A 27,748-nucleotide genomic window follows, 5' to 3' on the forward strand; every position below is an offset into this window, starting at 1 on the left:
CATGATGTTTATATTAATCACCACATATCCTCTACCCTCCTCCATTATATAATCCATGATGTTTATATTAATCACCACATATCCTCTACCCTCCTCCATTATATAATCCATGATGTTTATATTAATCACTACATATCCTCTACCCTCCATTATATAATCCATGATGTTTATATCCTCCATTATATAATCCATGATGTTTATATTAATCACCACATATCCTCTACCCTCCTCCATTATATAATCCATGATGTTTATATTAATCACTACATATCCTCTACCCTCCTCCATTATATAATCCATGATGTTTATATTAATCACTACATATCCTCTACCCTCCTCCATTATATAATCCATGATGTTTATATTAATCACTACATATCCTCTACCCTCCTCCATTATATAATCCATGATGTTTATATTAATCACTACATATCCTCTACCCTCCTCCATTATATAATCCATGATGTTTATATTAATCACCACATATCCTCTACCCTCCTCCATTATATAATCCATGATGTTTATATTAATCACTACATATCCTCTACCCTCCTCCATTATATAATCCATGATGTTTATATTAATCACCACATATCCTCTACCCTCCTCCATTATATAATCCATGATGTTTATATTAATCACTACATATCCTCTACCCTCCTCCATTATATAATCCATGATGTTTATATTAATCACTACATATCCTCTACCCTCCTCCATTATATAATCCATGATGTTTATATTAATCACTACATATCCTCTACCCTCCTCCATTATATAATCCATGATGTTTATATTAATCACTACATATCCTCTACCCTCCTCCATTATATAATCCATGATGTTTATATTAATCACTACATATCCTCTACCCTCCTCCATTATATAATCCATGATGTTTATATTAATCACCACATATCCTCTACCCTCCTCCATTATATAATCCATGATGTTTATATTAATCACCACATATCCTCTACCCTCCTCCATTATATAATCCATGATGTTTATATTAATCACTACATATCCTCTACCCTCCTCCATTATATAATCCATGATGTTTATATTAATCACTACATATCCTCTACCCTCCTCCATTATATAATCCATGATGTTTATATGTAATCGTTCACCACAGAGGTCAGAGATATAGTAGAACAATGAGTAACTCAGTCCCTTGTTGGGGAATAATCAGAATTAGTTGGGTAACATAGATCATGTTTTATTTTCATGATATGCTTATGAGTTATTTCTCATAAGAATGTATTTTGTTGTACTATAGTGGTGGGCATTGGCAGTTATCTGTTCTCTGTCAGGACTAAGTTGTTTGGACCGCAGAGAGGGGAGAGGTCAAGGGGTCATCATGTGTAAACATATATTTTGTCACTCCCTACTTTTCCCATCGGGGAGAGGAGGATGGCAGTGTCTGGAATCATTCTATGCTCCCTCTTTTGTTGTTCCTATCTTGACCTATAGCCCCACTCTCCTCTCCGTGAGTTTGTCCAGGATTGGTTGTATTTAGAATTGGTTGTATCTAAATGACAATTTGATATATATCATAGGGTGGGGGTAATGTCTTGGTACCATTTTGTACCAAGGACGAGATAAGAGCTTTGTTTAGGAGACCAAACTGAACGATAATTTATAGCCAACTCTGTCTGGCTAGGGGATATTCCTCTCTGAAGTAAAGTATTTTCTTTGTGTAAGTTCCTAAGACCTGTGTTTTGTCATGTCGTCTAGGGGGGGGGGGGGGGGGGGGGGGGGGGGGGGGGGGGATCTTTGCTATAAAGGATCCCATTTGCCATTATGTTGGCCACTCTCAACTTTTCAATAGAGATACTGAACTGTTGAAAGTCAAAATGCTATTGCAAAAGCTTAATTATTATTAAAGGTGAAGATTAAGCATAACTCTGACTCGTGTGTGATTTGCTCTCTCATCATTTGGGAATTAGGGAAATTTCCACGACACCCTACTCAGAGCAGGTCTAGAACAATGAGTAACTCAGTCCCCACTCAGAGCAGGTCTAGAACAATGAGTATCTCAGTCCCCCCTTAGAGCAGGTCTAGAACAATGAGTAACTCAGTCCCCACTCAGAGCAGGTCTAGAACAATAAGTATTTCAGTCCCCCCCCCCCCCGCCAGAGCAGGTATATGAAGTGCCTGGGGATGCCAGTATGTCCTTTATAGGGCCCTTGTCAAAAGTAGTGCACTGTAAAGGGAATAAAGTGCCATTTGGGACGTATTCTCAGTTTCAGTTGTCTGGGCACCTGCAGACCCCCCCCCCCCCCCCCCCCCATCTTATTTACATGAAGCTATAAATAAGGAGAGGGGAGGGGAGGAGGAGGGGAAGCAGGTGTGTCCTGGGGGAGAACGCCTTGGTTTCATGCATGTTAACATTAGAAGCCTCCTCCCTAAGTTTGTTTTATTCACTGCCCTAGCACACTCCACCAACCCAGATGTCCTAGCCGTGTCTGAATCCTGGCTCAGGAAGACCACCAAAACCCCTGAAATTTCCATCCCTAAGAATAACATTTTCCGACAAGATAGAATTGCCAAAGGGGGCGGTGTTGCAGTCTACTGCAGAGATCTCTGCAGAGCTCTGTCTTACTATCCAGGTCTGTACCCAAACCATTTGAGCTCCTACTTCTAAAAATTCACCTCTCCAGAAACAAGTCCCTCACCATTGCCGCTTGATATAGACCACCCTCTGCCCCCAGCTGTGCCCTGGACTCCATATGTGAACTGATTGCTTCCCATCTATCTTCAGAGCTCGTGCTTCTAGGTGACCTAAACTGGGACATGTTTAACACCCTGGCCATCCTACAATCTAAGCTTGATGCCCTCAATCTCACACAAATTATCAATGAACCCACCAGGTACCACCCCAAATCTATAAATACGGGCACCCTCATAGATATCATCCTAACCAACTTGCCCTCTAAATACACCTCTGTTGTTTTCAGCCAAGATCTCAGCGATCACTGCCTCATTGCCTGCATCCGTAATGGGTCTGTGGTCAAACGACGACCCCTTATCACTGTCAAACGCTCCCTAAAACACTTCAGCGAGCAGGCCTTTCTAATTTACCTGGCCCGGGTACCCTGGAAGGATGTTGACCTCATCCCGTCATTAGAGGATGCCTGGTCATTCTTTAAAAGTGCCTTCCTCATCATCTTAAATAATTCCCCTTTCAAAACATGTAGAATCAGGAAAATATATAGCCCTTGGTTCACTCCAGACCTGACTGCCCTTGACCAGCGCAAAAACATCCTGTGGCGTTCTGCATTAGCATCGAATATCCCCTGTGATATACAACTTTTCAGGGAAGTTAGGAACCAATATACACAGGCAGTTAGCAAAGCTAAGGCTAGCTTTTTCAAGCAGAAATGTGCATCCTGTAGCACAAACTCAAAAAAGTTCTATGACACTGTAGTCTATGGAGAATAAGAGCACCTCTTCCCAGCTGCCCACTGCACTGAGGCTAGGAAACACTGTCACCACCGATAAATCTAATTTAATTTCAGAGCTGGTCAATTTCAGAGCAGGTCATGGGTGCACCTCAGCCACGCTCAAGGTCCTAAACGATATCATAACCACCATAAGAGACATTACTGTGCAGCCGTATTCATCGACCTGGCCAAGGCGTTCGACTCTGTCAATCACCACATTCTTATTGGCAGACTCAATAGCTTTGTTTTCTCAAATGATTCCCTCGCCTGGTTCACCAACTACTTCTCTGATAGAGTTCAGTGTGTCATATCGGAGGGCCTGTTGTCTGGACCTCTGGCAGTCTCTATGGGGGTACCACAGGGTTCAATTCTCGGGCCGACTCTCTTCATCAATGATGTCGCTCTTGCTGCTGGTGATTCTCTGATTCACCTCTACGCAGACAACACCATTCTGTATACTTCTGGCCCTTCTTTGGACTCTGTGTTAACTAACCTCCAGATGAGCTTCAAAGCCATGCAACTCTCCTTCCGTGGCCTCCAACTGCTCTTAAATGCTGGTAAAACTAAATGCATGCTCTTCAACCGATCACTGCCCGCACCTGCCCGCATGTCCAGCATCACTACTCTGGATGGTTCTGACTTGTGGATACTCTGGATGGTTCTGATATGTGGACAACTGCAAATACCTAGGTGTCTGGTTAGACTGTAAACTCTCCTTCCAAACTCACATCAAGCATCTCCAATCCAAAATTAAATCTAGAATCTGCTTCCTATTTCACAACAAAGCATCCTTCACTCATGCTGCCAAACATCCCCTCGTAAAACTGACCATCCTACCGATCCTTGACTTCGGCGATGTCATTTATAAATTAGCCTCCAACACTCTACTCAACAAATTGGATGCAGTCTATCACAGTGCCATCCGTTTTGTTACCGTTTTGTCATACACTACCCCCCACTGCGACCCGTGCGCTCTCATTGGCTGGCCCTCGCTTCATACTCGTCGACAAATCTTCGCCTTATCGTCGCCTTATCGTCGCCTTATCTCAGCTCGCTGGTCACCATAGCAGCACCCATCCGTAGCACCTGCTCCAGCAAGTATATCTCACTGGTCACCCCCAAAGCCAATTTCTCCTTTGGTCGCCTTTCCTTCCAGTTCTCTGCTGCCAATGACTGGAACGAACTGCAAAAGTCACTGAAGCTGGAGACTCATATCTCCCTCACTAACTTTAAGAACCAGCTGTCAGAGCAGCTCACAGATCACTGCACTTGTACATAGGCCATCTGTAAAAAGCCCATCTATCTACCTTCCTCATCCCCATACTGTATTTATTTATTTGTCTTGCTCCTTTGCACCCCAGTATCTCTACTTGCACATTCATCTTCTGCACATCTACCATTCCAGTGTTTAATTGCTATATTGTAATTACTTTGCCACCATGGCCTATTTATTGCCTTACCTTCCTTAACTTACCTCATTTGCACTCACCGTATATAGACTTTTTGTTTTATTTTTCTACTGTATTATTGACTGTATGTTTAGTTTATTCCATGTGTAACTCTGTGTTGTTGTATGTGTCGAACTCCTGTGCTTTATCTTGGCTAGGTCACAGTTGTAAATGAGAACTTGTTCTCAACTGGCTTACCTGGTTAAATAAAGGTGTTCTCAACTAGCCTACCTGGTTAAATAAAGGTGTTCTCAACTGGCCTACCTGGTTAAATAAAGGTGTTCTCAACTAGCCTACCTGGTTAAATAAAGGTGTTCTCAACTGGCCTACCTGGTTAAATAAAGGTGTTCTCAACTGGCCTACCTGGTTAAATAAAGGTGTTCTCAACTGGCCTACCTGGTTAAATAAAGGTGTTCTCAACTAGCTTACCTGGTTAAATAAAGGTGAAATTAAAAAATAATTTAAAAAAGGGAACAACACATCCCTTCCTGTAACTCCGTGTCAGAGCTAGAACACGCCCCCGGCAAATTTTTTTAATATCTTTATTTAACTAGGCAAGTCAGTTAAGAACACATTCTAATGTTCAATGACGGCCTAGGAACAGTGGGTTAACTGCCTGTTCAGGGACAGAACAACAGATTTGTAACTTGTCAGCCCGGTTGCTAGTCCACCGCTCTAACCACTAGGCTACCCTGCCGCCCCAAGTGACTCTGATAACTAGAAATACTAGATATGAAACCATCAGGTTTTTCTGCGGTGGGACGGAAGGATGGCCCCGCGAGATTAGGTGGGACTGAAACCAGTGGTCTGACAAGCTCCAAACTGTTACTGCTGTAAAGCAGGTATGTCTTGAGTAATTATTAATGGTCCTATGTCCTCCTCTGGTGGACGTTGACAGAACTGCAACCTCTATTCTGATCACTGATGCAGAATGTGAAACATACTGTAGCATGACACTGAGTGTACAAAACATTAAGAACACCTTCCTAATATTGAGTTGAATCTTACAAGGTCATATTTCTCACTTATGCTGAAAATGATGCTGATGCCAACATCTAATGTTATTAACAGAGAACACTTTAAAAAATCTAATGACAGCTTCAAACCCTCAACATTGGCATTCAAATAAAATCCCATGGTTAGCAGATGTTAATGTGAGTGTAGCGAAATGCTTGTGCTTCTAGTTCCGACAGTGCAGTAATATCTAACAAGTAATCTAACAAATTCACAACAACTACCTAATACACACAAATGTAAAGGGATGGAATAAGAATGTGTACATATAAATATATGGATGAGCAATGGCCGTGCAGCATAGGCAAGATGCAGTAGATGGTATAGAATACAGTATATACATATGAGATCAGTAAAGTAGGATATGTAAACATTATAAAAGTGGAATTATTTAAAGTGACTAGTATTATGTATTAAAGTGGCCAATGATTTGGAGTGATTCCTGCATCCTGAGGTAAAATAGAGGCCGGTGTTGTGGTCCAAAACACCTGGATGCTTCCTCAGTTTAGGATCTGGGTCATTCCAACAAACGATGCCTATTAAAAAGTGTAACTTGGTCAAAAATAACTTTGATTTTGTCATAAATAGCACATATTCGCCTTCATAAACAACGTGTTTTCCCATTTCAAGAGGTTAAATATAGAAAGTAATATAACAACTGCCTATTAAGTGTCAAATAAAGTAACAGAGTTGATGATTTCTTGTTAAATAAGCCATGAATCCCCTTGTGACAGCGGGGAGAGTGGAAGCTTGTTGTGTGCAGAAAGGAGGCAATTGAATGCTTCACAAAAAATGTTTTATTGTTACAACATTTCCATCCTATCTATCTACGAGTAACAAGATTGACATAATGCTCCACCTGCTCAGTTTCCCACCAAATAACAGCAGAAAATGGCCAATAACTGCTTTTACTCTATGATTTGACTATTAGATGTTCAATGTTTCTTTGATAAAACTATTTAAAAAGGAATAGTTTCCCCATATTAATTAGACTCAACAAAATTATGTTGCCACGAGCAGCACCGGAGATATTGAGATGGGCGAGATGCAACACTTCACTCTCACACAGTAACACAAAGTATCTGCGCATGTGCACGGGTACACTTCACACTGTGTACAGCGTGGTGGCCAGGCCATCAAAAGAGCGGAGAGGTTGAGCTTCGCGCTTCAACGCTCTTAGTTGTTGTGAGAATTGACTGACTACGCTGTTTACTTTCTGTATCTACATCATATTGCTGGTTTGAATGCCAGAGCCGACAAGGTGGGGGAAATCTGTCGCTGTGCCCTTGAACAAAGCACTTAAAACAAATTGCTCAATGGGCTCAGTGTAATGGCGACCCTGGCCGTGATTCCGCTCCCTGCGGGTGTCTCAGGGGGAGTTGGGATTTGCAAAAAACACATTTCATTACACACTGTGTGTAACAGAACAAATATAAACACCCCCCCCCCCCCCCCTCAACTGAAGCTAGCCAACTAGCCAACTAACTACCAGCTTCAGCAAAACATTGCTAGCGGTCTTCAGCTAACCGGTCAGCTAACCGGTCATCAGCTAACCTTTAGCTCGGAAAGCTCTCGCCAGTTCGAACAACGCGACTCTAACCAGAGCATAACGGACCTATCTATTATTTTATTTTTTATTTTTCACCCCCGGATTCCCATCGCAAACGGAACATTTTGAGCTCCTGGGCTACAATATCCAGACCCACGACCGGTCCATTGATGTCACCGCATGAAGAGGAATAAACAGACTCCCCCCATCGCGACGTCCCCAAAGGCTAACTCTCTAGCCCTTGCTATCTCCTTGCTTGCAAATTCGGCCTGCTAACTGCTAGCTTGTTTAGCCCGGTCCGCTAACTGCTACCGTGTTTAGCACCGTCTACTAACTGTTAGCTTGTTAGCACAGGCCTGCTAACCATCTGAATCGCCGCGTCCCAAACACTCACTGAACCCATATTTACTTTCTATCCCTTTTCGATTTTTAATTTGTTTATACCTTCCGGTAACCTGCCTCACCCAATGTGATACGGAACCGCTATTATCTTTACATTTTTAGAACACACTCAAGAACCTTCAGAAGCTAACCAGCTAACTGGCTACAAGCTATTTAGTCATTGTTAGTTTTCTAACCTGGATAACACTCGCCAGTCCAGCTTCCCTGCCCCATCCACCGCTGCCCCTTGGACACTGATCACTTGGCTACATAGCTGATGCATGCTGGACTGTCCATTAATTCACGGTAATCCATTCTGCTTGTTTATGTTTTATCTGTCGGCCCCAGCCGCACTTAGGCTCTGTGTGTAGTTAATCCGACCCTCTCTGCCTAATCAATCGCCATTCTACCTGCTGTTGTTGTGCTAGCTGATTAGCTGTTGTTGTCTCACTTACTGTTTTAGCTAGCTCTCCCAATTCAACACCTGTGATTACTGTATGCCTTGCTGTATGTCTCTCTCAAATGTCAATATGCCTTGTATACTGTTGTGCAGGTTAGTTATCATTGTTTTAGTTTACAATGGAGCCCCTAGTTCTACTCTTTATACCCCTGATACCTCCTTTGTCCCACCCCCCACACATGCGGTGACCTCACCCATTACAACCAGCATGTCCAGAGATACAACCTCTCTCATCATCACCCAGTGCCTGGGCTTACCTCCGCTGTACCCGCACCCCACCATACCCCTGTTTGCGCATTATGCCCTGAATATATTCTACCATGCCCAGAAACCTGCTCCTCTTATTCTCTGTCCCCAACGCCCTAGGCGACCAGTTTTGATAGCCTTCAGCCGCACCCTCATACTACTCCTTCTCTGTTCCGCGGGTGATGTGGAGGTAAACCCAGGCCCTGCATGTCCCCAGGCACCCTCATTTGTTGACTTCTGTGATCGAAAAAGCCTTGGTTTCATGCATGTCAACATCAGAAGCCTCCTCCCTAAGTGTGTCTTACTCACTGCTCTAGCACACTCTGCTAACCCTGATGTCCTTGCCGTGTCTGAATCCTGGCTCAGGAAGGCCACCAATAATTCTGAGATTTCCATACCCAACTATAACATCTTCCGTCAAGATAGAACTGCCAAAGGGGGAGGAGTTGCAGTCTACTGCAGAGATAGCCTGCAAAGTAATGTCATACTCTCCAGGTCCATACCCAAACAGTTCGAACTACTAATTTTGAAAATTACTCTCTCCAGAAATAAGTCTCTCACTGTTGCCGCCTGCTACCGACCCCCCTCAGCTCCCAGCTGTGCCCTGGACACCATTTGTGAATTGATCGCCCCCCATCTAGCTTCAGAGTTTGTTCTGTTAGGTGACCTAAACTGGGATATGCTTAACACCCCGGCAGTCCTACAATCTAAGCTAGATGCCCTCAATCTCACTCAAATCATCAAGGAACCCACCAGGTACAACCCTAACTCTGTAAACAAGGGCACCCTCATTGACGTCATCCTGACCAACTGGCCCTCCAAATACACCTCCGCTGTCTACAACCAGGATCTCAGCGATCACTGCCTCATTGCCTGTATCCGCTACGGAGCCGCAGTCAAACGACCACCCCTCATCACTGTCAAACGCTCCCTAAAACACTTCTGCGAGCAGGCCTTTCTAATCGACCTGGCCCGGGTATCCTGGAAGGACATTGACCTCATCCCGTCAGTTGAGGATGCCTGGTCTTTCTTTAAAAGTAACTTCCTCACCATTTTAGATAAGCATGCTCCGTTCAAAAAATGCAGAACTAAGAACAGATATAGCCCCTGGTTCACTCCAGACCTGACTGCCCTCGACCAGCACAAAAACATCCTGTGGCGGACTGCGCTAACATCGAATAGTCCCCGCGATATGCAACTGTTCAGGGAAGTCAGGAACCAATACACACAGTCAGTCAGGAAAGCTAAAGCCAACTTCTTCAGGCAGAAGTTTGCATCCTGTAGCTCCAACTCCAAAAAGTTCTGGGACACTGTGAAGTCCATGGAGAACAAGAGCACCTCCTCCCAGCTGCCCACTGCACTGAGACTAGGTAACATGGTCACCACCGATAAATCCATGATTATCGAAAACTTCAACAAGCATTTCTCAACGGCTGGCCATGCCTTCCGCCTGGCTACTCCAACCTCGGACAACAGCTCCCCCCCCCCCCGCAGCTACTCGCCCAAGCCTCTCCAGGTTCTCCTTTACCCAAATCCAGATAGCAGATGTCCTGAAAGAGCTGCAAAACCTGGACCCGTACAAATCAGCTGGGCTGGACAATCTGGACCCTCTATTCCTGAAACTATCCGCCGCCATTGTCGCAACCCCTATTACCAGCCTGTTCAACCTCTCTTTCATATCGTCTGAGATCCCCAAGGATTGGAAAGCTGCCGCAGTCATCCCCCTCTTCAAAGGGGGCGACACCCTGGACCCAAACTGTTACAGACCTATATCCATCCTGCCCTGCCTATCTAAGGTCTTCGAAAGCCAAGTCAACAAACAGGTCACTGACCATCTTGAATCCCACCGTACCTTCTCCGCTGTGCAATCTGGTTTCCGAGCCGGTCACGGGTGTACCTCAGCCACGCTCAAGGTACTAAACGATATCATAACCGCCATCGATAAAAGACAGTACTGTGCAGCCGTCTTCATAGACCTTGCCAAGGCTTTCGACTCTGTCAATCACCGTATTCTTATCGGCAGACTCAGTAGCCTCGGTTTTTCGGATGACTGCCTTGCCTGGTTCACCAATTACTTTGCAGACAGAGTTCAGTGTGTCAAATCGGAGGGCATGCTGTCCGGTCCTCTGGCAGTCTCTATGGGGGTGCCACAGGGTTCAATTCTCGGGCCGACTCTTTTCTCTGTATATATCAATGATGTTTCTCATGCTGCGGGCGATTCCCTGATCCACCTCTACGCAGACGACACCATTCTATATACTTCCGGCCCGTCCTTGGACACTGTGCTATCTAACCTCCAAACGAGCTTCAATGCCATACAGCACTCCTTCCGTGGCCTCCAACTGCTCTTAAACGCTAGTAAAACCAAATGCATGCTTTTCAACCGTTCGCTGCCTGCACCCGCACGCCTGACCAGCATCACCACCCTGGATGGTTCCGACCTTGAATATGTGGACATCTATAAGTACCTAGGTGTCTGGCTAGACTCTAAACTCTCCTTCCAGACCCATATCAAACATCTCCAATCGAAAATCAAATCAAGAGTCGGCTTTCTATTCCGCAACAAAGCCTCCTTCACTCACGCCGCCAAACTTACCCTAGTAAAACTGACTATCCTACCGATCCTCGACTTCGGCGACGTCATCTACAAAATTGCTTCCAACACTCTACTCAGCAAACTGGATGCAGTTTATCACAGTGCCATCCGTTTTGTCACTAAAGCACCTTATACCACCCACCACTGCGACTTGTATGCTCTAGTCGGCTGGCCCTCGCTACATATTCGTCGCCAGACCCACTGGCTCCAGGTCATCTACAAGTCCATGCTAGGTAAAGCTCCGCCTTATCTCAGTTCACTGGTTACGATGGCAACACCCATCCGTAGCACGCGCTCCAGCAGGTGTATCTCACTGATCATCCCTAAAGCCAACACCTCATTTGGCCGCCTTTCGTTCCAGTTCTCTGCTGCCTGTGACTGGAACGAATTGCAAAAATCGCTGAAGTTGGAGACTTTTATCTCCCTCACCAACTTCAAACATCTGCTATCTGAGCAGCTAACCGATCGCTGCAGCTGTACATAGTCTATTGGTAAATAGCCCACCCATTTTCACCTACCTCATCCCCATACTGTTTTTATTTATTTATTTTTATTTTTCTGCTCTTTTGCACACCAATATCTCTACCTGTACATAACCATCTGATCATTTATCACTCCAGTGTTAATCTGCATAATTGTAATTATTTGCCTACCTTCTCATGCCTTTTGCACACAATGTATATATAGACTCCCCTTTTTTCTACTGTGTTATTGACTTGTTAATTGTTTACTCCATGTGTAACTCTGTGTTGTCTGTTCACACTGCTATGCCTTATCTTGGCCAGGTCGCAGTTGTAAATGAGAACTTGTTCTCAACTAGCCTACCTGGTTAAATAAAGGTGAAATAAAAATAAAAAAAATAATAAAAAATTACTGGCTGAGGAGAGACTACACTGAATACAAATGTCATCTAATTTAATGTCCTGAACATTCGATCAATCAATCAAACATATTTTATGAAGCTCTTTTTACATCAGCAGCTGTCACAAAGTGCTTTACAGATACCCAGACTGAAACCACATAGAACAGGCAGAAGCACATTGGGCAGGAAAACTCCCCAGAAGGAAGGAACTTGGGAAAGAACCTAGAGAGGAACCTTGAGAGGAAGCAGACTCAGAGGAAGGAACCTAGAGAGGAACCAGGCTCAGAGGGAGGAACCTTGAGAGGAAGCAGGCTCAGAAGGAGGAACCTAGAGAGGAAGCAGGCTCAGAAGGAGGAACCTAGAGAGGAAGCAGACTCAGAGGAAGGAACCTAGAGAGGAACCAGGCTCAGAGGGAGGTCCCTTGAGAGGAAGCAGGCTCAGAAGGAGGAACCTAGAGAGGAACCAGGCTCAGAGGGAGGAACCTAGATAGAAACCAGGCTCAGAGGGAGGAACCTAGATAGAAACCAGGCTCAGAGGGAGGAACCTAGATAGGAACCAGGCTCAGAAGGAGGAACCATACAGTCTACGTACCATACAGTCTATGTTACCATACAGTCTATGTACCATACAGTCTCGGAGGAAAATAATGTCACTGTAACCTGTGATGATATCTGCAAGCCTATGAATGTGTGTAATACACTCATCTAATCTACTTTATGTTACCTAGTGTCCACCAGAGATTAGACCAGACCATGGTTTTATGTCAAAGGCATATGGAGGTGCCCTTGATTTGCACTGAACATGGTCGTGTTTGCACTTTTGGGACTATTGCATTGATTGATCCCATAGTACCAGGCAAGCTAAATAACGCACAGACATACACCTGTCCTGCACTTGTTACGATAACGTTCTTATTCCAATTCACCACCTGTTCACGTGTTGTATTATTATTCTGAGACACAGACCTCCCTACCCCCTCTTTTCTCGCCTCCTCATCTTTCCCTTCACCACGGTGGATATACCATATTCCTAAACGAGTCAGCGAGATTCCAGTTAGGATAAACTAGGACAGGACAATTTAAGCAAGATGGCGCTTCCCCTGTCGCCAGCTAAAGTGACGCTCCGATAATGCAATGAGTATTGAATATCTCCTAGGGAATATAGCGAGGATTCTGGATAACTCTGTGCAGCCTAATCAATCATGTGGCATTGATCTACTCTAAAGACAGAGGAAGAACATAACTTGACTTGGAGAGTAAGATTGCCACTGGACGAATGTCAAGGTGTTTGTACAGTCAGAGACAAAACCGAAAACGATGTAGCCTAAATAACGGAATCACGTCGACAAAGCAGCGCGATAAAGCAGCGGGGTTCTGTATTCTGGCTCATCATCATCAAACTGGTTGGATGACGGAGAAGAAAAGCGTGGGACGGGAGATGCCTATCTGTCGTTTTTAATCCTCCGTCAGTCAAGTGAATGCCTGCGGTATCAAATTCAAAAACAAATACCGACGGGAATGTTTGTCAACATATGTCTATTGATCCGATGTGAAGGATGCGCGCACTGCGTCTCAAGGGTGTCAATGAGAAATAACCTAAAATGCAGCGTTTAATTTGACTGGCGTACAATCCTTCGGCTAAATGTGCTTCAGTCAACATCTGATCTATTTCCATGTTGTATTTTGATAAACCCTGTCTGCTGTCGTCTCAAGACTGAAGAGGGGGGAGGATGTCCGTGGCTCTCTCCGTGACGGTTATGTCTTCAGCGTTCTTTAATCCCAGTTTTGCCTTCAGTTCCCATTTTGACTCAGGTACGTGTCGATCTCAAACGGACATTTAATGTGTGTGTTGTTTCATGTGTGTTTCATCTAATGTCTTTGTCAGAATGTGTATTGCTAGTATTGAATTTGAAATATAATATTCTTCTTCATCATCATCAGGTCCCTCTATATGTTGAATCATTGTGTGTTTAAACTCTGCTGCTGGTCCTTCAGCTCCATGTGAAGGATATGGATGTTCATCTGTCAACAACAGCAGCTAGATCAATATACAGTAGCCAGTGTGCTGTTGGCAGCCTTTATAGCCTGGTTGTGTGTGTGTGTAGGTCTATGTGTGTTGATATTTGGGCAGTCTTCTTCTCCCTTTCTGTAGTCAGACCTCCAGCAGCACCCCCTTTTTTTTGCCTCTTGGAGCAGTTTCCATGGCAACCCGAGGGGAGGGTGGCACGTTATTATTTTAGAGGAATGCTGAGGAAGTTGGGATGAAGGGCAGTGTGTGTGTGTGTGTGTGTGTGTGTGTGTGTGTGTGTGTGTGTGTGTGTGTGTGTGTGTGTGTGTTGGTGTGTATTGGTGTGTGTGTTTCACTACCACGCTATTGCCTGCCTCTCTCAGCCTGATCCGCAGTGGAGAAAGGCAGCTCAAAGCCAACCTAGCATGCAGACCCCTGCAGGTGTGTGTGTGTGTGCGTTTGTGTGCGTTTGTGTGCATTTGCGTGTGTATGCTTGTGTGTCAGCCCAGTTTAGCCCAGCTCAAACCTACTTCAGTTCACTGGAGACCTCACTCCCTGACTCTGGCTCTACGGCTTGTTGTTGAAAGTACAGTAGTCTGCCTGTCTGCAGTGTTTACCCAGAGCTCAGGGCAACTGGACAGAGCAGAGCCACCATGGACTCTGGCTACTAGAGCCAGCATGATGGGCAGGAGCACTCAGGTGCTGCTGTGTTGGGGGAGGGTTTGAGAGGGGAGGAAGAGACGTGTGAGGGAGTGGGGTGTGAGGAGAGAGAGTTGGAGAGGAGGAGAGAGAGTAGAGGGGGAGAGGGTTGAGGAAGGGAAATTGGGATACCTAGTCAGTGAGTGCGTTCAACTGAAATGTGTCTTCCACATTTAAGGAAGGGGAGTGTGTGCAGACAGCCTCAGTGAAGAGTTGAATTAGAGCAGAATAAATTAATGGGAGGTAGAGTAAACAGGATTGAGGTTGTCGCTGCGGTTTGTGTGTGTGTGTGTGTGTGTGTGTGTGTGTGTGTGTGTGTTTAAAGAGCATTGAGTGTCCCTGCACTAGGCTGTCTGTGCTCAGCATATAAATGAGGTAGCCCTGACGACCAGCCTCCTACAGCTCACTCTGGTCGCTGCATGCAAGATCTCTCTTTTTCTATTTTCCCAGACCTGTCACTAGTGATATGGGGGTTTCAGTACCCCACGCTGTACCTGTCACTAGTGATATGGGGGTTTCAGTACCACATGCTGTACCTGTCACTAGTGATATGGGGGTTTCAGTACCCCACGCTGTACCTGTCACTAGTGATATGGGGGTTTCAGTACCCCACGCTGTACCTGTCACTAGTGATATGGGGGTTTCAGTACCACATGCTGTACCTGTCACTAGTGATATGGGGATTTCAGTACCCCACGCTGTACCTGTCACTAGTGATATGGGGATTTCAGTACCCCACGCTGTACCTGTCACTAGTGATATGGGGGTTTCAGTACCCCATGCTGTACCTGTCACTAGTGATATGGGGATTTCAGTACCACATGCTGTACCTGTCACTAGTGATATGGGGGTTTCAGTACCCCACGCTGTACCTGTCACTAGTGATATGGGGGTTTCAGTACCCTACTCTGTACCTGTCACTAGTGATATGGGGGTTTCAGTACCACATGCTGTACCTGTCACTAGTGATATGGGGATTTCAGTACCACATGCTGTACCTGTCACTAGTGATATGGGGGTTTCAGTACCACATGCTGTACCTGTCACTGGTGATATGGGGGTTTCAGTACCACATGCTGTACCTGTCACTAGTGATATGGGGGTTTCAGTACCACATGCTGTACCTGTCACTAGTGATATGGGGGTTTCAGTACCACATGCTGTACCTGTCACTAGTGATATGGGGGTTTCAGTACCACATGCTGTACCTGTCACTAGTGATATGGGGATTTCAGTACCCCACGCTGTACCTGTCACTAGTGATATGGGGGTTTCAGTACCCTAAGCTGGACCTGTCACTAGTGATATAGGGATTTCAGTACCCCTCGCTGTACCTGTCACTAGTGATATGGGGGTTACAGTACCCTACTCTGTATCTGTCACTAGTGATATGGGGTTTCAGTACCCCACGCTGTACCTGTCACTAGTGATATGGGGGTTTCAGTCCCCTACTCTGTACCTGTCACTAGTGATATGGGGATTTCAGTACCACATGCTGTACCTGTCACTAGTGATATGGGGGTTTCAGTACCACATGCTGTACCTGTCACTGGTGATATGGGGGTTTCAGTACCACATGCTGTACCTGTCACTAGTGATATGGGGATTTCAGTACCCCACGCTGTACCTGTCACTAGTGATATGGGGGTTTTAGTACCCTAAGCTGGACCTGTCACTAGTGATATGGGGGTTCCAGTACCCCACGCTGTACCTGTCACTAGTGATATGGGGGTTCCAGTACCCCACGCTGTACCTGTCACTAGTGATATGGGGATTTCAGTACCACATGCTGTACCTGTCACTAGTGATATAGGGATTTCAGTACCACATGCTGTACCTGTCACTAGTGATATGGGGATTTCAGTACCACAAGCTGTACCTGTCACTAGTGATATGGGGGTTTCAGTACCCCATGTTGTACCGTTCACGAGTGATATTTGGGAGGTAGAGTAACCCCCATATTTATCATGGTGTACAAGACACCTTTCTGATTTGCTCCTGTCTAGGTGGACTAATCCATTGTTTAGGCTGTGGGGGTGGCACAGTCCATCACTCTAAGACATGTTCTACTGAAATTGTATATGGTTATATTGGTCAGAAATAGTTTATTGTAATCTAACAGCACCTGTTTGGCACTTATAATACTCACCCAGCGCTTGTTACTTTAACCCTTCCTTTATCTGGATATCCAGTAGTTTACACCACTAAGTCAAACATCTTTTACAGATGTACACTTCCCCTTTCCCTCCTGAACAACCAGTAAACATTCCCCTGTTTTGGGTTTGTCACGTCCTCTGCGTCCGTTTTGCTGTTATGCTTATCTGAGTTTATGATTATGATATGCTATAAGTCATGCCCTATTGTCATAATAGAGAGAGCAAGGGTTGAGGGAATAGGGAATGAGGGATTTCGGTAAGAGAACTTTTCAGTCAGACATGGCTATAATTATGTTTCAGCTTCAGCAACATGGACAGCGTGATTAACACTGCTGATGCTCTGTGGTGGTCGCTGCAGCAGGGAGGAGAGAGAGAGACAATGGGTGCTAGTCACACAGTCACTCTTTTTTTTAACAAAGCGCAGCCAGTCTGAGTCAGGCCCGGCACAATCAAATCAATTGTGGTCGGAATTCCTCTAGTCATTTGTGTGTCTTAATTATGTAATCAAACAGTGTGCGTAAACCATCAGACAAGCTCAGTGAATGTAGTTGATTTGATTGTTTGTTTTGGAAAAATACACGTTTAAAAATGTAGACCAATCGATTTCGACCAACATTCTTATTTTCGGGGACAGCCCTAATTTCAGCCCAGGTCTGCTGTCCTTCATGCTGTCCAGTGGCTGGCCTCAGCCTGGCCTGGGACTCTGGTTCTGGCCTCATCTTGGCCTGGCCTGGTTCTGGCCTCAGCCTGGCCTGGCTCTGGTTCTGGTTCTGGCCTGAGCCTGGCCTGGGACTCTGGTTCTGGCCTCAGCCTGGCCTGGGACTCTGGTTCTGGTCTCAGCCTGGCCTGGGACTCTGGTTCTGGCCTCAGCTTGGCCTGGCTCTGGTTCTGGTTCTGGCCTCAGCCTGGCCTGGGACTCTGGTTCTGGTCTCAGCCTGTCCTGGCTCTAGTTCTGACCTCAGCCTGGCCTGACTCTGGTTCTGGTTTCAGCTTGGCCTGGCTCTAGTTCTGACCTCAGCCTGGCCTGACTCTGGTTCTGGTCTCAACCTGGCCTGGCTCTGGTTCTGACCTCAGCCTGGCCTGGCTCTGGTTCTGGCCTCATCCTGGCCTGGCCTGGGACTCTGGTTCTGGCCTCAGCCTGGCCTGGCCTGGGACTCTGGTTCTAACCTCAGCCTGGCCTGGCTCTGGTTCTAACCTCAGCCTGGCCTGGGATTCTGGTTCTGGCCTCAGCCTGGCCTGGGACTCTGGTTCTGGCCTCAGTCTGGCCTGTCCTGGGGCTCTGGTTCTGGTTCTGGCCTCAGCCTGGCCTGAGATTATGGTTCTGGTTCTGGCCTCAGCCTGGCCTGGCCTGGCCTGGCCTGGGGCTCTGGTTCTGGCCTCAGCCTCAGCCTAGCCTGGGACTCTTGTTCTGGTTTTGGTTGTTTCCTCAGCCTGGCCTGGGACTCTGGTTGTGTCCTGGTGCTGGACATTATTATGTAACCCCACCACATTAATGTGATTGTGTAATTTGAGGTGAAAAGACACTCCCGTCTCGATCTTGGCTGGGAAATCATGGGTGAAAATACTTGGGTTGCATTCCAAATGGCACCCTATTCCCTAAATAGTGCACTAGTTTTCACTGGAGCATGTAGTGCAGTTTGTAGGGAATAGGGTGCATTTGGGACCCTTGTACTTGTTCACGGTGGTTAACTGAGGATCGCTCTGGGCTTTCCCTCTAATCAAATTGGTCCATTGGCGTTTTATTGCTGTGGAGAGGGTGAGCTTTATAAACCCGTAGGAAGGACTTTTATTGCTGTGGAGAGGGTGAGCTTTATAAACCCTTAGAAAGGACTTTTATTGCTGTGGAAAGGGTGAGCTTCATAAACCCTTAGGAAGGACTTTTATTGCTGTGGAGATGGTGAGCTTTATAAACCCTTAGGAAGGACTTTTATTGCTGTGGAGATGGTGAGCTTTATAAACCCTTAGGAAGGACTTTTATTGCTGTGGAGGGGGTGAGCTTTATAAACCCTTAGGAAGGACTTTTATTGCTGTGGAGAGGGTGAGCTTCATAAACCCTTAGGAAGGACTTTTATTGCTGTGGAGAGGGTGAGCTTTATAAACCCTTAGGAAGGACTTTTATTGCTGTGGAGAGGGTGAGCTTTATAAACCCTTAGGAATGACTTTTATTGCTGTGGAGAGGGTGAGCTTTATAAACCCTTAGGAATGACTTTTATTGCTGTGGAAAGGGTGAGCTTTATAACCCCTTAGGAATGACTTTTATTGCTGTGGAGAGGGTGAGCTTCATAAACCCTTAGGAATGACTTTTATTGCTGTGGAGAGGGTGAGCTTTATAAACCCTTAGGAAGGACTGTTATTGCTGTGGAGGGGGTGAGCTTCATAAACCCTTAGGAAGGACTTTTATTGCTGTGGAGAGGGTGAGCTTCATAAACCCTTAGGATTGACTTTTATTGCTGTGGAGAGGGTGAGCTTTATAAACCTTTAGGAATGACTTTTATTGCTGTGGAGGGGGTGAGCTTTATAAACCCTTAGGAAGGACTGTTATTGCTGTGGAGGGGGTGAGCTTTATAAACCCTTAGGAATGACTTTTATTGCTGTGGAGAGGGTGAGCTTTATAAACTAACTATGTTTTTTAGAATGTTGAGTAGCTTCAGAGGTCAACAGAGGTCAGAAGAGGTCACAGCCAATGTTCCCTCTAATTTGTTTTGACACTGAACAAATTTCAGGTCTGCTGAGTGCAAACTTGAACATTGTGAAAATTCTGTGAAATTTCCAGGGTGCGTTTACTGTGAACACTGAGGCTGTACCCACTTTAAGTTACAGTTGTAATAGTGGCCAAGCTATTTGATCACAATGTAGAGTGGCCTACCATCAACAACAATTGAGAAAAATGCATCCCATAACATTTTAACATGGAAATAGCTGTTCTATCATTCAGACTACAGCAGCAGCCAATGTGTGTTGTTCAATGTAGACCTACATTCCCTGAGACTGAAAAACAACATGCAGGGCTTGACATTAACCTGTTAATCCATTTGTCCTTCAGACAAGGAGGTGCCTGAAAATGTTGTGGTGTTTGATTCAAGAAACCACTTTACAAAATAAAATGTGTTATTATTCCCACACCATTATTACAGAGAATCAGACACATTATGCTACCCTCTGCCGATTGGCTACTTAGCTTATTCACGCCTGCCTCAAAATACAACACTGCCCCTTTAAGACAGAAACAAACTCTTTACCTGACTGGCATTTTAAAGATGTCTAGAAATGTACATGTTTTGTGCTCTTGTAGGAATCACTCCCCTATTGCTGAATACTAATGATCTATAACTGGGCTAATAACTCACTAACAAAGGATATGAACAAAATGAGCGTAAGTGACTACATGCAGCTCTCGCTTTGATCTCAAAACAAGAGCATCTACTCACGACCACAGTTCTAAACACAGTCCATTTCAGAGTAAATTACACAGATCCATATATGGCAATGGTCTATTTGCATTTAGGCCTACTGCAACTCTGATTGGCTGTGCCGCACAGGTCTGTGTAGAGTACCGACTGAGTCGTAGGATTCTATTGCAGTAGCGAATCCTACTCCTATGCTTTCAGCCCACAACAACATCTCTTGCGTAGTTCCGTTTGTTTCAGTATATTGCATTGATTGGAGCACAATTGCCACAGAAAAGGGAAACGGTGATAGTGTTAACTGACAGGGAGAAGTCTAGAAGTTCAGACGGTTAGTACCATCCCCTTTCACTCTGTATAGATCAGGGTGTCAAACATACTGCCCGAGACCCAGCCTCTCTATCCTCCTCCTGTCCTCCTTTCCTCCTCCTCTCTCTCCATCCTCCTGAACCCCTTCTCCTCCTGGGATGGTGTGAGATGCAGGCAAGCAGCCTTCACCCCCCAGCAGGTGTCAGAGCACAGCTGCAATAACAGGAAATAAACCACACTCTGCTGATGTCTTAAATACTGTATGGGCTCTGAGCTGACAGGCACGCACACACACACACACGCACGCACGCACGCACGCACGCACGCACGCACACACACACACACACACACACACACACACACACACACACACACACACACACACACACACACACACACGTGCAAGCCCATGGCCACACGCACACACAGAGGAATCAGTAATCACAGCGTGCCGTGCTGTCTGTCTGTTTGTCTGTCTGTCTGTCATACTTTCACCAAGCCATGTTCACCAAGCCATGTTCACCTCACCCACATCACTGAGAGAGATGGTGATGACTTCATACCTTCACCAAGCCATGTTCACCTCACCCACATCACTGAGAGAGATGGTGATGACCTCATACCTTCACCAAGCCATGTTCACCTCACCCACATCACTGAGAGAGACGGTGATGACCTCATACCTTCACCAAGCCATGTTCACCTCACCCACATCACTGAGAGAGATGGTGATGACCTCATACCTTCACCAAGCCATGTTCACCTCACCCACATCACTGAGAGAGACGGTGATGACTTCATACCTTCACCAAGCCATGTTCACCTCACCCACATCACTGAGAGAGACGGTGATGACTTCATACCTTCACCAAGCCATGTTCACCTCACTCACATCACTGAGAGAGACGGTGATGACCTCATACCTTCACCAAGCCATGTTCACCTCACCCACATCACTGAGAGAGACGGTGATGACCTCATACCTTCACCAAGCCATGTTCACCTCACTCACATCACTGAGAGAGACGGTGATGACCTCATACCTTCACCAAGCCATGTTCACCTCACCCACATCACTGAGAGAGACAGTGATGACCTCATACCTTCACCAAGCCATGTTCACCTCACCCACATCACTGAGAGAGACGGTGATGACCTCATACCTTCCAAAGAGCCTGACACAACAAAAAGACAACACTGATATACAGTACAGGGGAGGAGGAATACAGACTAGCATTGTTGTTGTGTGTGTGTGTGTGTGTGTGTGTGTGTGTGTGTGTGTGTGTGTGTGTGTGTGTGTGTGTGTGTGTGTGTGTGTGTGTGTGTGTGTGTGTGTGTGTGTGTGTGTGTGTGTGTGTGTGTGTGTGTGTGTGTGTGTGTGTGTGTGTGTGTTGTTCTCCATGACTGTCACACTAGTGTCACCTCTTGTTTCCCCTGTCAGCAGGAAGGGCTGAAGGACAGTCCCTCCATGGCTGCATTCCAAATTGAACTCTGTTTGTCTTATAGTGCACTACATTGTACCAGGACCCCAGGGCCTGAAAGTAGTGCACTACATTGTACCAGGACCCCAGGGCCTGAAAGTAGTGCACTACATTGTACCAGGACCCCAGGGCCTGAAAGTAGTGCACTACATTGTGCGCTATAGAAGGCATTTCTGCCTTCTATACTCACTTTCAAATGGCTCTCCTGTGAAGTCGTGACTTGCGACAGACGCCTAGTTTCCTGAATCGAGTCACATATAAGGAATAGGGTTTGGGACCCAGACCAGAGCTACAATCTCTCTCTCTATCACTCTCTCTCCCTGTCTCCCTCTCTACACTGAGCTCAGTGAGAGCTGTCTCTCTGATTGTGTGTGTGTGTGTGTGTGTGTGTGTGTGTGTGTGTGTGTGTGTGTGTGTGTGTGTGTGTGTGTGTGTGTGTGTGTGTGTGTGTGTGTGTGTGTGTGTGTGTGTGTGTGTGTGTGTGGTGTGTGTGTGTGTGTGCGTGTGTGCGTTTGTACTTGTGTGTCCATTTATTTGTACTTGTGTGTCCATTTATTTGTACTTGTGTGTCCATTTATTTGTACTTGTGTGTGGGTGGGTTGCAGGATTAAGAAGTCAAGCTAACAGCTTAGCCTTACTGAGAACACAATTAGCATTGATCTGTTACAGTCAGTCAATGACATGAAGACCTTAACACCAGAGCATTCCAAATATATCCCTTACTCCTTAAGGTCATATGGAATGACCCTGCTATTTATGGTAGCATCCCAAATGAAACCCTATTCCATTTATAGGGCACTACCCAGACTAGATATCACCACAGTCTGAAATAGACTAGATATCACCACAGTCTGAAATAGAGACTAGATATCACCACAGTCTGAAATAGAGACTAGATATCACCACAGTATGAAATAGAGACTAGATATCACCACAATCTGAAATAGAGACTAGATATCACCACAGTATGAAATAGAGACTAGATATCACCACAGTCTGAAATAGACTAGATATCACCACAGTCTGAAATAGACTAGATATCACCACAGTCTGAAATAGACTAGATATCACCACAGTCTGAAATAGACTAGATATCACCACTGTGTGAAATAGACTACATATCACCACAGTATGAAATAGAGACTAGATATCACCACAGTCTGAAATAGACTAGATATCACCACAGTCTAAAATAGACTACATATCACCACAGTCTGAAATAGAGACTAAATATCACCACAGTAGGAAACAGACTAGATATCACCACAGTATGAAATAGACTAGATATCACCACAGTATGAAACAGAGACTAGATTTCACCACAGTACACAGTATGTGTCATAGTGAGTGTGTTACAGTCCATAAGGGTCTATTTTTGTGTTTGTACACGCACACACACACACATACACACACACACACACATACACACACACACACTTCTCTCTTATAAGTGACATACATGTTTCATTGGGAAGGAACAGTTATATAAACAGACCAACTGTCTCAGCTTCCTCCTGAACATGGGGCTGTTCAGCCACAACCACTGTCTCTCTCCTCTCTGTCTCAGCTTCCTCCTAAACATGGGTCTGTTCTGTCACAACCACTGTCTCTCTCCTCTCCTATCTCTCCTCCCCTCCTCTCCTCTGTCTCTACCTCCTCTCCTTTCTCTCCTCCTTTCTCTCCTCTCCTTTTGCTCTCCCCTCCTCTCTGTCTCTCCTTCCTCTCCTCTGTCTCTCCCTCCTCTCGCTCTCCCCTCCTCTCCTCTCTCTCTCCCACCTCTCCTCTCGATCTCCCCTCTCCTCTCCTCTCTGTCTCTCCCACCTCTCCTCTCCTCTCCTCTCCTCTCCTCTCCTCTCCTCTCCTCTCCTCTCCTCTTGCTGGCCCCTCTCCCCTCCCCTCCCCCTCTCTCTCTCTCTCTCTCTCTCTCTCTCTCTCTCTCTCTCTCTCTCTCTCCTCTCCTCTCCTCTCCTCTCCTCTCCTCTCCTCTCCTCTCCTCTCCTCTCCTCTCCTCTCCTCTCCCCTCCCCTCTCTCTCCCCTCCTCCCCGCCTCTCCTCTCCTCTCTGTCTCTCCCTCCTCTCATCTCCTCTCCCTCCTCTCATCTCATCTCCTCTCCCTCCTCTCCTCTGTCTCTGCCTCCTCTCCTCTCTGTCTCTCCCTTCTCTTGCTCTCCCCTCCTACCCACCTCTCCTCTCCTCTCTGTCTCTCCCTTCTCTCGCTCTCCCCTCCTCCCCAACTCTCGCTCTCCCCTCCTCCCCCCACCTCTCCTCTCCTCTCCTCTCCTCTCCTCTCCTCTCCTCTCTGTCTCTCCGTCCTCTCATCTCTTCTCCCTCCTCTCATCTCCTCCCCCTCCTCTCCTCTGTCTCTGCCTCCTCTCCTCTCTGTCTCTCCCTTCTCTCGCTCTCCTCCCCTCCCCACCTCTCCTCTCCTCTCCTCTCCTCTCCTCTCCTCTCCTCTTGGTCTCTACCATACGGTTTCTGTCAGTATTGATTCCTCTCTAAGGAAATGGTGGTCATGAAGAGGACAGATATTTTCCTCTAAGGCTGCACATCCTAAATGGCACCATATGCCTTACATAGCCTATGGGCCCTGGCCAGAAGTAGTGCACTGTGTAGGGAATAGGGTGCTATTTGAGATGCAGAATAAGACATCACTTTCTCTGAGCAGCCATTTAATGCGGAAGAGAGGAGATCGGTCTGTGTCACTCCCCCTCCTGTGTCCCCAGACGATCACACACACACACACACACACACACACACGGACAACTGGGTCACCCCCTCCCCCCGTCCTCATATTATGGACTGTCATGGTGCTTGCTTGTGTTCAGAGACAGAGTCTAAAACTGCACCATATTCCCTATGGAGAGAACAGGGTGTCATTTGGGACACAATTAAGGTCCATAAAGCAGCCCATCATAGTCTCAGATTATTTGGTAGCTAGACAGACAGCTCAACACTAAGTAGTGAGAGACCAACTGCAGGTCAACGTCATCCACAGCCCTGGTTACTGCTAGCCTTGTTCACCCTCTTATCATATTGTCAAATAGACATGATTCCCTTATTGGAATTCTGTGACAGACAGACAGAACACCTTTTTGGTGCCTTTCAACCACAGAGTAAATAGGTGGATTTACTTCATCTTTCCACTAAAGAAGAAGATGTTGTTGTTTTGGTCTGTTATCTAGCTGTTCTGGTGCTCAGTGTGTTATGTTACCCACCCCCAGAGGTTCTCTTAAAGGCCAGCGTTGCCCTGTTACCTCAGCCCTACCGCTGTGTGTGTGTTGTCTATCCTGTTACCTCAGCTCTACCTCTGTGTGTGTGTTGTCTATCCTGTTACCTCAGCTCTACCGCTGTGTGTGTGTTGTCTATCCTGTTCTACAGCCTGTCACTCCCCATGTCTCCCTCTGGTTGTCTGTCCTGTTACCTCAGCCCTACCTCTGTGTGTGTGTTGTCTATCCTGTTACCTCAGCTCTACCGCTGTGTGTGTGTTGTCTATCCTGTTACCTCAGCCCTACCGCTGTGTGTGTGTTGTCTATCCTGTTACCTCAGCTCTACCGCTGTGTGTGTTGTCTATCCTGTTACCTCAGCTCTACCGCTGTGTGTGTGTGTTGTCTATCCTGTTACCTCAGCTCTACCGCTGTGTGTGTGTTGTCTATCCTGTTACCTCAGCTCTACCGCTGTGTGTGTGTGTTGTCTATCCTGTTACCTCAGCTCTACCGCTGTGTGTGTGTTGTCTATCCTGTTACCTCAGCTCTACCGCTGTGTGTGTTGTCTATCCTGTTACCTCAGCTCTACCGCTGTGTGTGTTGTCTATCCTGTTACCTCAGCTCTACCGCTGTGTGTGTGTGTTGTCTATCCTGTTACCTCAGCTCTACCGCTGTGTGTGTGTTGTCTATCCTGTTACCTCAGCTCTACCGCTGTGTGTGTGTGTTGTCTATCCTGTTACCTCAGCTCTACCGCTGTGTGTGTGTTGTCTGTCCTGTTACCTCAGCCCTACCGCTGTGTGTGTTGTCTATCCTGTTACCTCAGCTCTACCGCTGTGTGTGTGTTGTCTATCCTGTTACCTCAGCCCTACCGCTGTGTGTGTGTTGTCTTTCCTGTTACCTCAGCTCTACCGCTGTGTGTGTGTTGTCTATCCTGTTCTACAGCCTGTCACTCCCCATGTCTCCCTCTGGTTGTCTGTCCTGTACAGCCTGTCACTCCTCATGTCTCCCTCTGGTTGTCTATCCTGTTCTACAGCCTGTCACTCCCCATGTCTCCCTCTGGTTGTCTGTCCTGTACAGCCTGTCACTCCTCATGTCTCCCTCTGGTTGTCTGTCCTGTTCTACAGCCTGTCACTCCCCATGTCTCCCTCTGGTTGTCTGTCCTGTACAGCCAGTCACTCCTCATGTCTCCCTCTGGTTGTCTGTCCTGTTCTACAGCCTGTCACTCCCCATGTCTCCCTCTGGTTGTCTGTCCTGTTCTACAGCCTGTCACTCCCCATGTCTCCCTCTGATTGTCTGTCCTGTTCTACAGCCTGTCACTCCCCATGTCTCCCTCTGGTTGTCTGTCCTGTTCTACAGCCTGTCACTCCCCATGTCTCCCTCTGGTTGTCTGCCCTGTACAGCCTGTCACTCCCATGTCTCCCTCTGGTTGTCTGTCCTGTTCTACAGCCTGTCACTCCTCATGTCTCCCTCTGGTTGTCTGTCCTGTACAGCCTGTCACTCCTCATGTCTCCCTCTGGTTGTCTGTCCTGTTCTACAGCCTGTCACTCCCATGTCTCCCTCTGGTTGTCTGTCCTGTACAGCCTGTCACTCCCCATGTCTCCCTCTGGTTGTCTGTCCTGTACAGCCTGTCACTCCTCATGTCTCCCTCTGGTTGTCTGTCTTGTACAGCCTGTCACTCTCCATGTCTCCCTCTGGTTGTCTGTCCTGTTCTACAGCCTGTCACTCCCCATGTCTCCCTCTGGTTGTCTGTCCTGTTCTACAGCTTGTCACTCCCCATGTCTCCCTCTGGTTGTCTGTCCTGTTCTACAGCCTGTCACTCCCCATGTCTCCCTCTGGTTGTCTGTCCTGTACAGCCTGTCACTCCCCATGTCTCCCTCTGGTTGTATGTCCTGTTCTACAGCCTGTCACTCCCCATGTCTTCCCCTGGTTGTCTGTCCTGTTCTACAGCCTGTCACTCCCCATGTCTCCCTCTGGTTGTCTGTCCTGTTCTACAGCCTGTCACTCCCCATGTCTCCCTCTGGTTGTCTGTCCTGTTCTACAGCCTGTCACTCCCCATGTCTCCCCCTGGTTGTCTGTCCTGTTTTACAGCCTGTCACTCCCCATGTCTCCCTCTGGTTGTCTGTCCTGTTCTACAGCCTGTCACTCGCATGTCTCCCTCTGGTTGTCTGTCCTGTTCTACAGCCTGTCACTCCCATGTCTCCCTCTGGTTGTCTGTCCTGTTCTACAGCCTGTCACTCCCATGTCTCCCTCTGGTTGTCTGTCCTGTTCTACAGCCTGTCACTCCCCATGTCTCCCTCTGGTTGTCTGTCCTGTACAGCCTGTCACTCCTCATGTCTCCCTCTGGTTGTCTGTCCTGTTCTACAGCTTGTCACTCCTCATGTCTCCCTCTGGTTGTCTGTCCTGTTCTACAGCCTGTCACTCCCATGTCTCCCTCTGGTTGTCTGTCCTGTTCTACAGCCTGTCACTCCCCATGTCTCCCTCTGG

The 27,748-nt window shown here is 46.6% G+C and overlaps 1 protein-coding gene across 2 annotated transcripts in view; it reads left to right on the top strand.

The window, feature by feature from the left end:
• The first annotated feature begins 13,037 nt into the window (after nucleotides 1-13,037).
• LOC110485323 (serine/threonine-protein kinase LMTK1) overlaps nucleotides 13,038-27,748 on the top strand; it is an 89,462-nt gene continuing 74,751 nt past the window's right edge. For both annotated transcript variants that reach the window (XM_036941912.1, XM_036941913.1), the window contains exon 1: nucleotides 13,038-13,816. In XM_036941912.1, coding sequence (XP_036797807.1) covers nucleotides 13,735-13,816 — 82 coding nt within the window. In that variant the 5' untranslated portion in view covers nucleotides 13,038-13,734. The remainder of the gene's footprint in view (nucleotides 13,817-27,748) is intronic.

The sequence above is a fragment of the Oncorhynchus mykiss genome, chromosome 13 (genome assembly GCF_013265735.2).
Source record: "Oncorhynchus mykiss isolate Arlee chromosome 13, USDA_OmykA_1.1, whole genome shotgun sequence".
Lineage (NCBI taxonomy): Eukaryota > Metazoa > Chordata > Actinopteri > Salmoniformes > Salmonidae > Oncorhynchus > Oncorhynchus mykiss.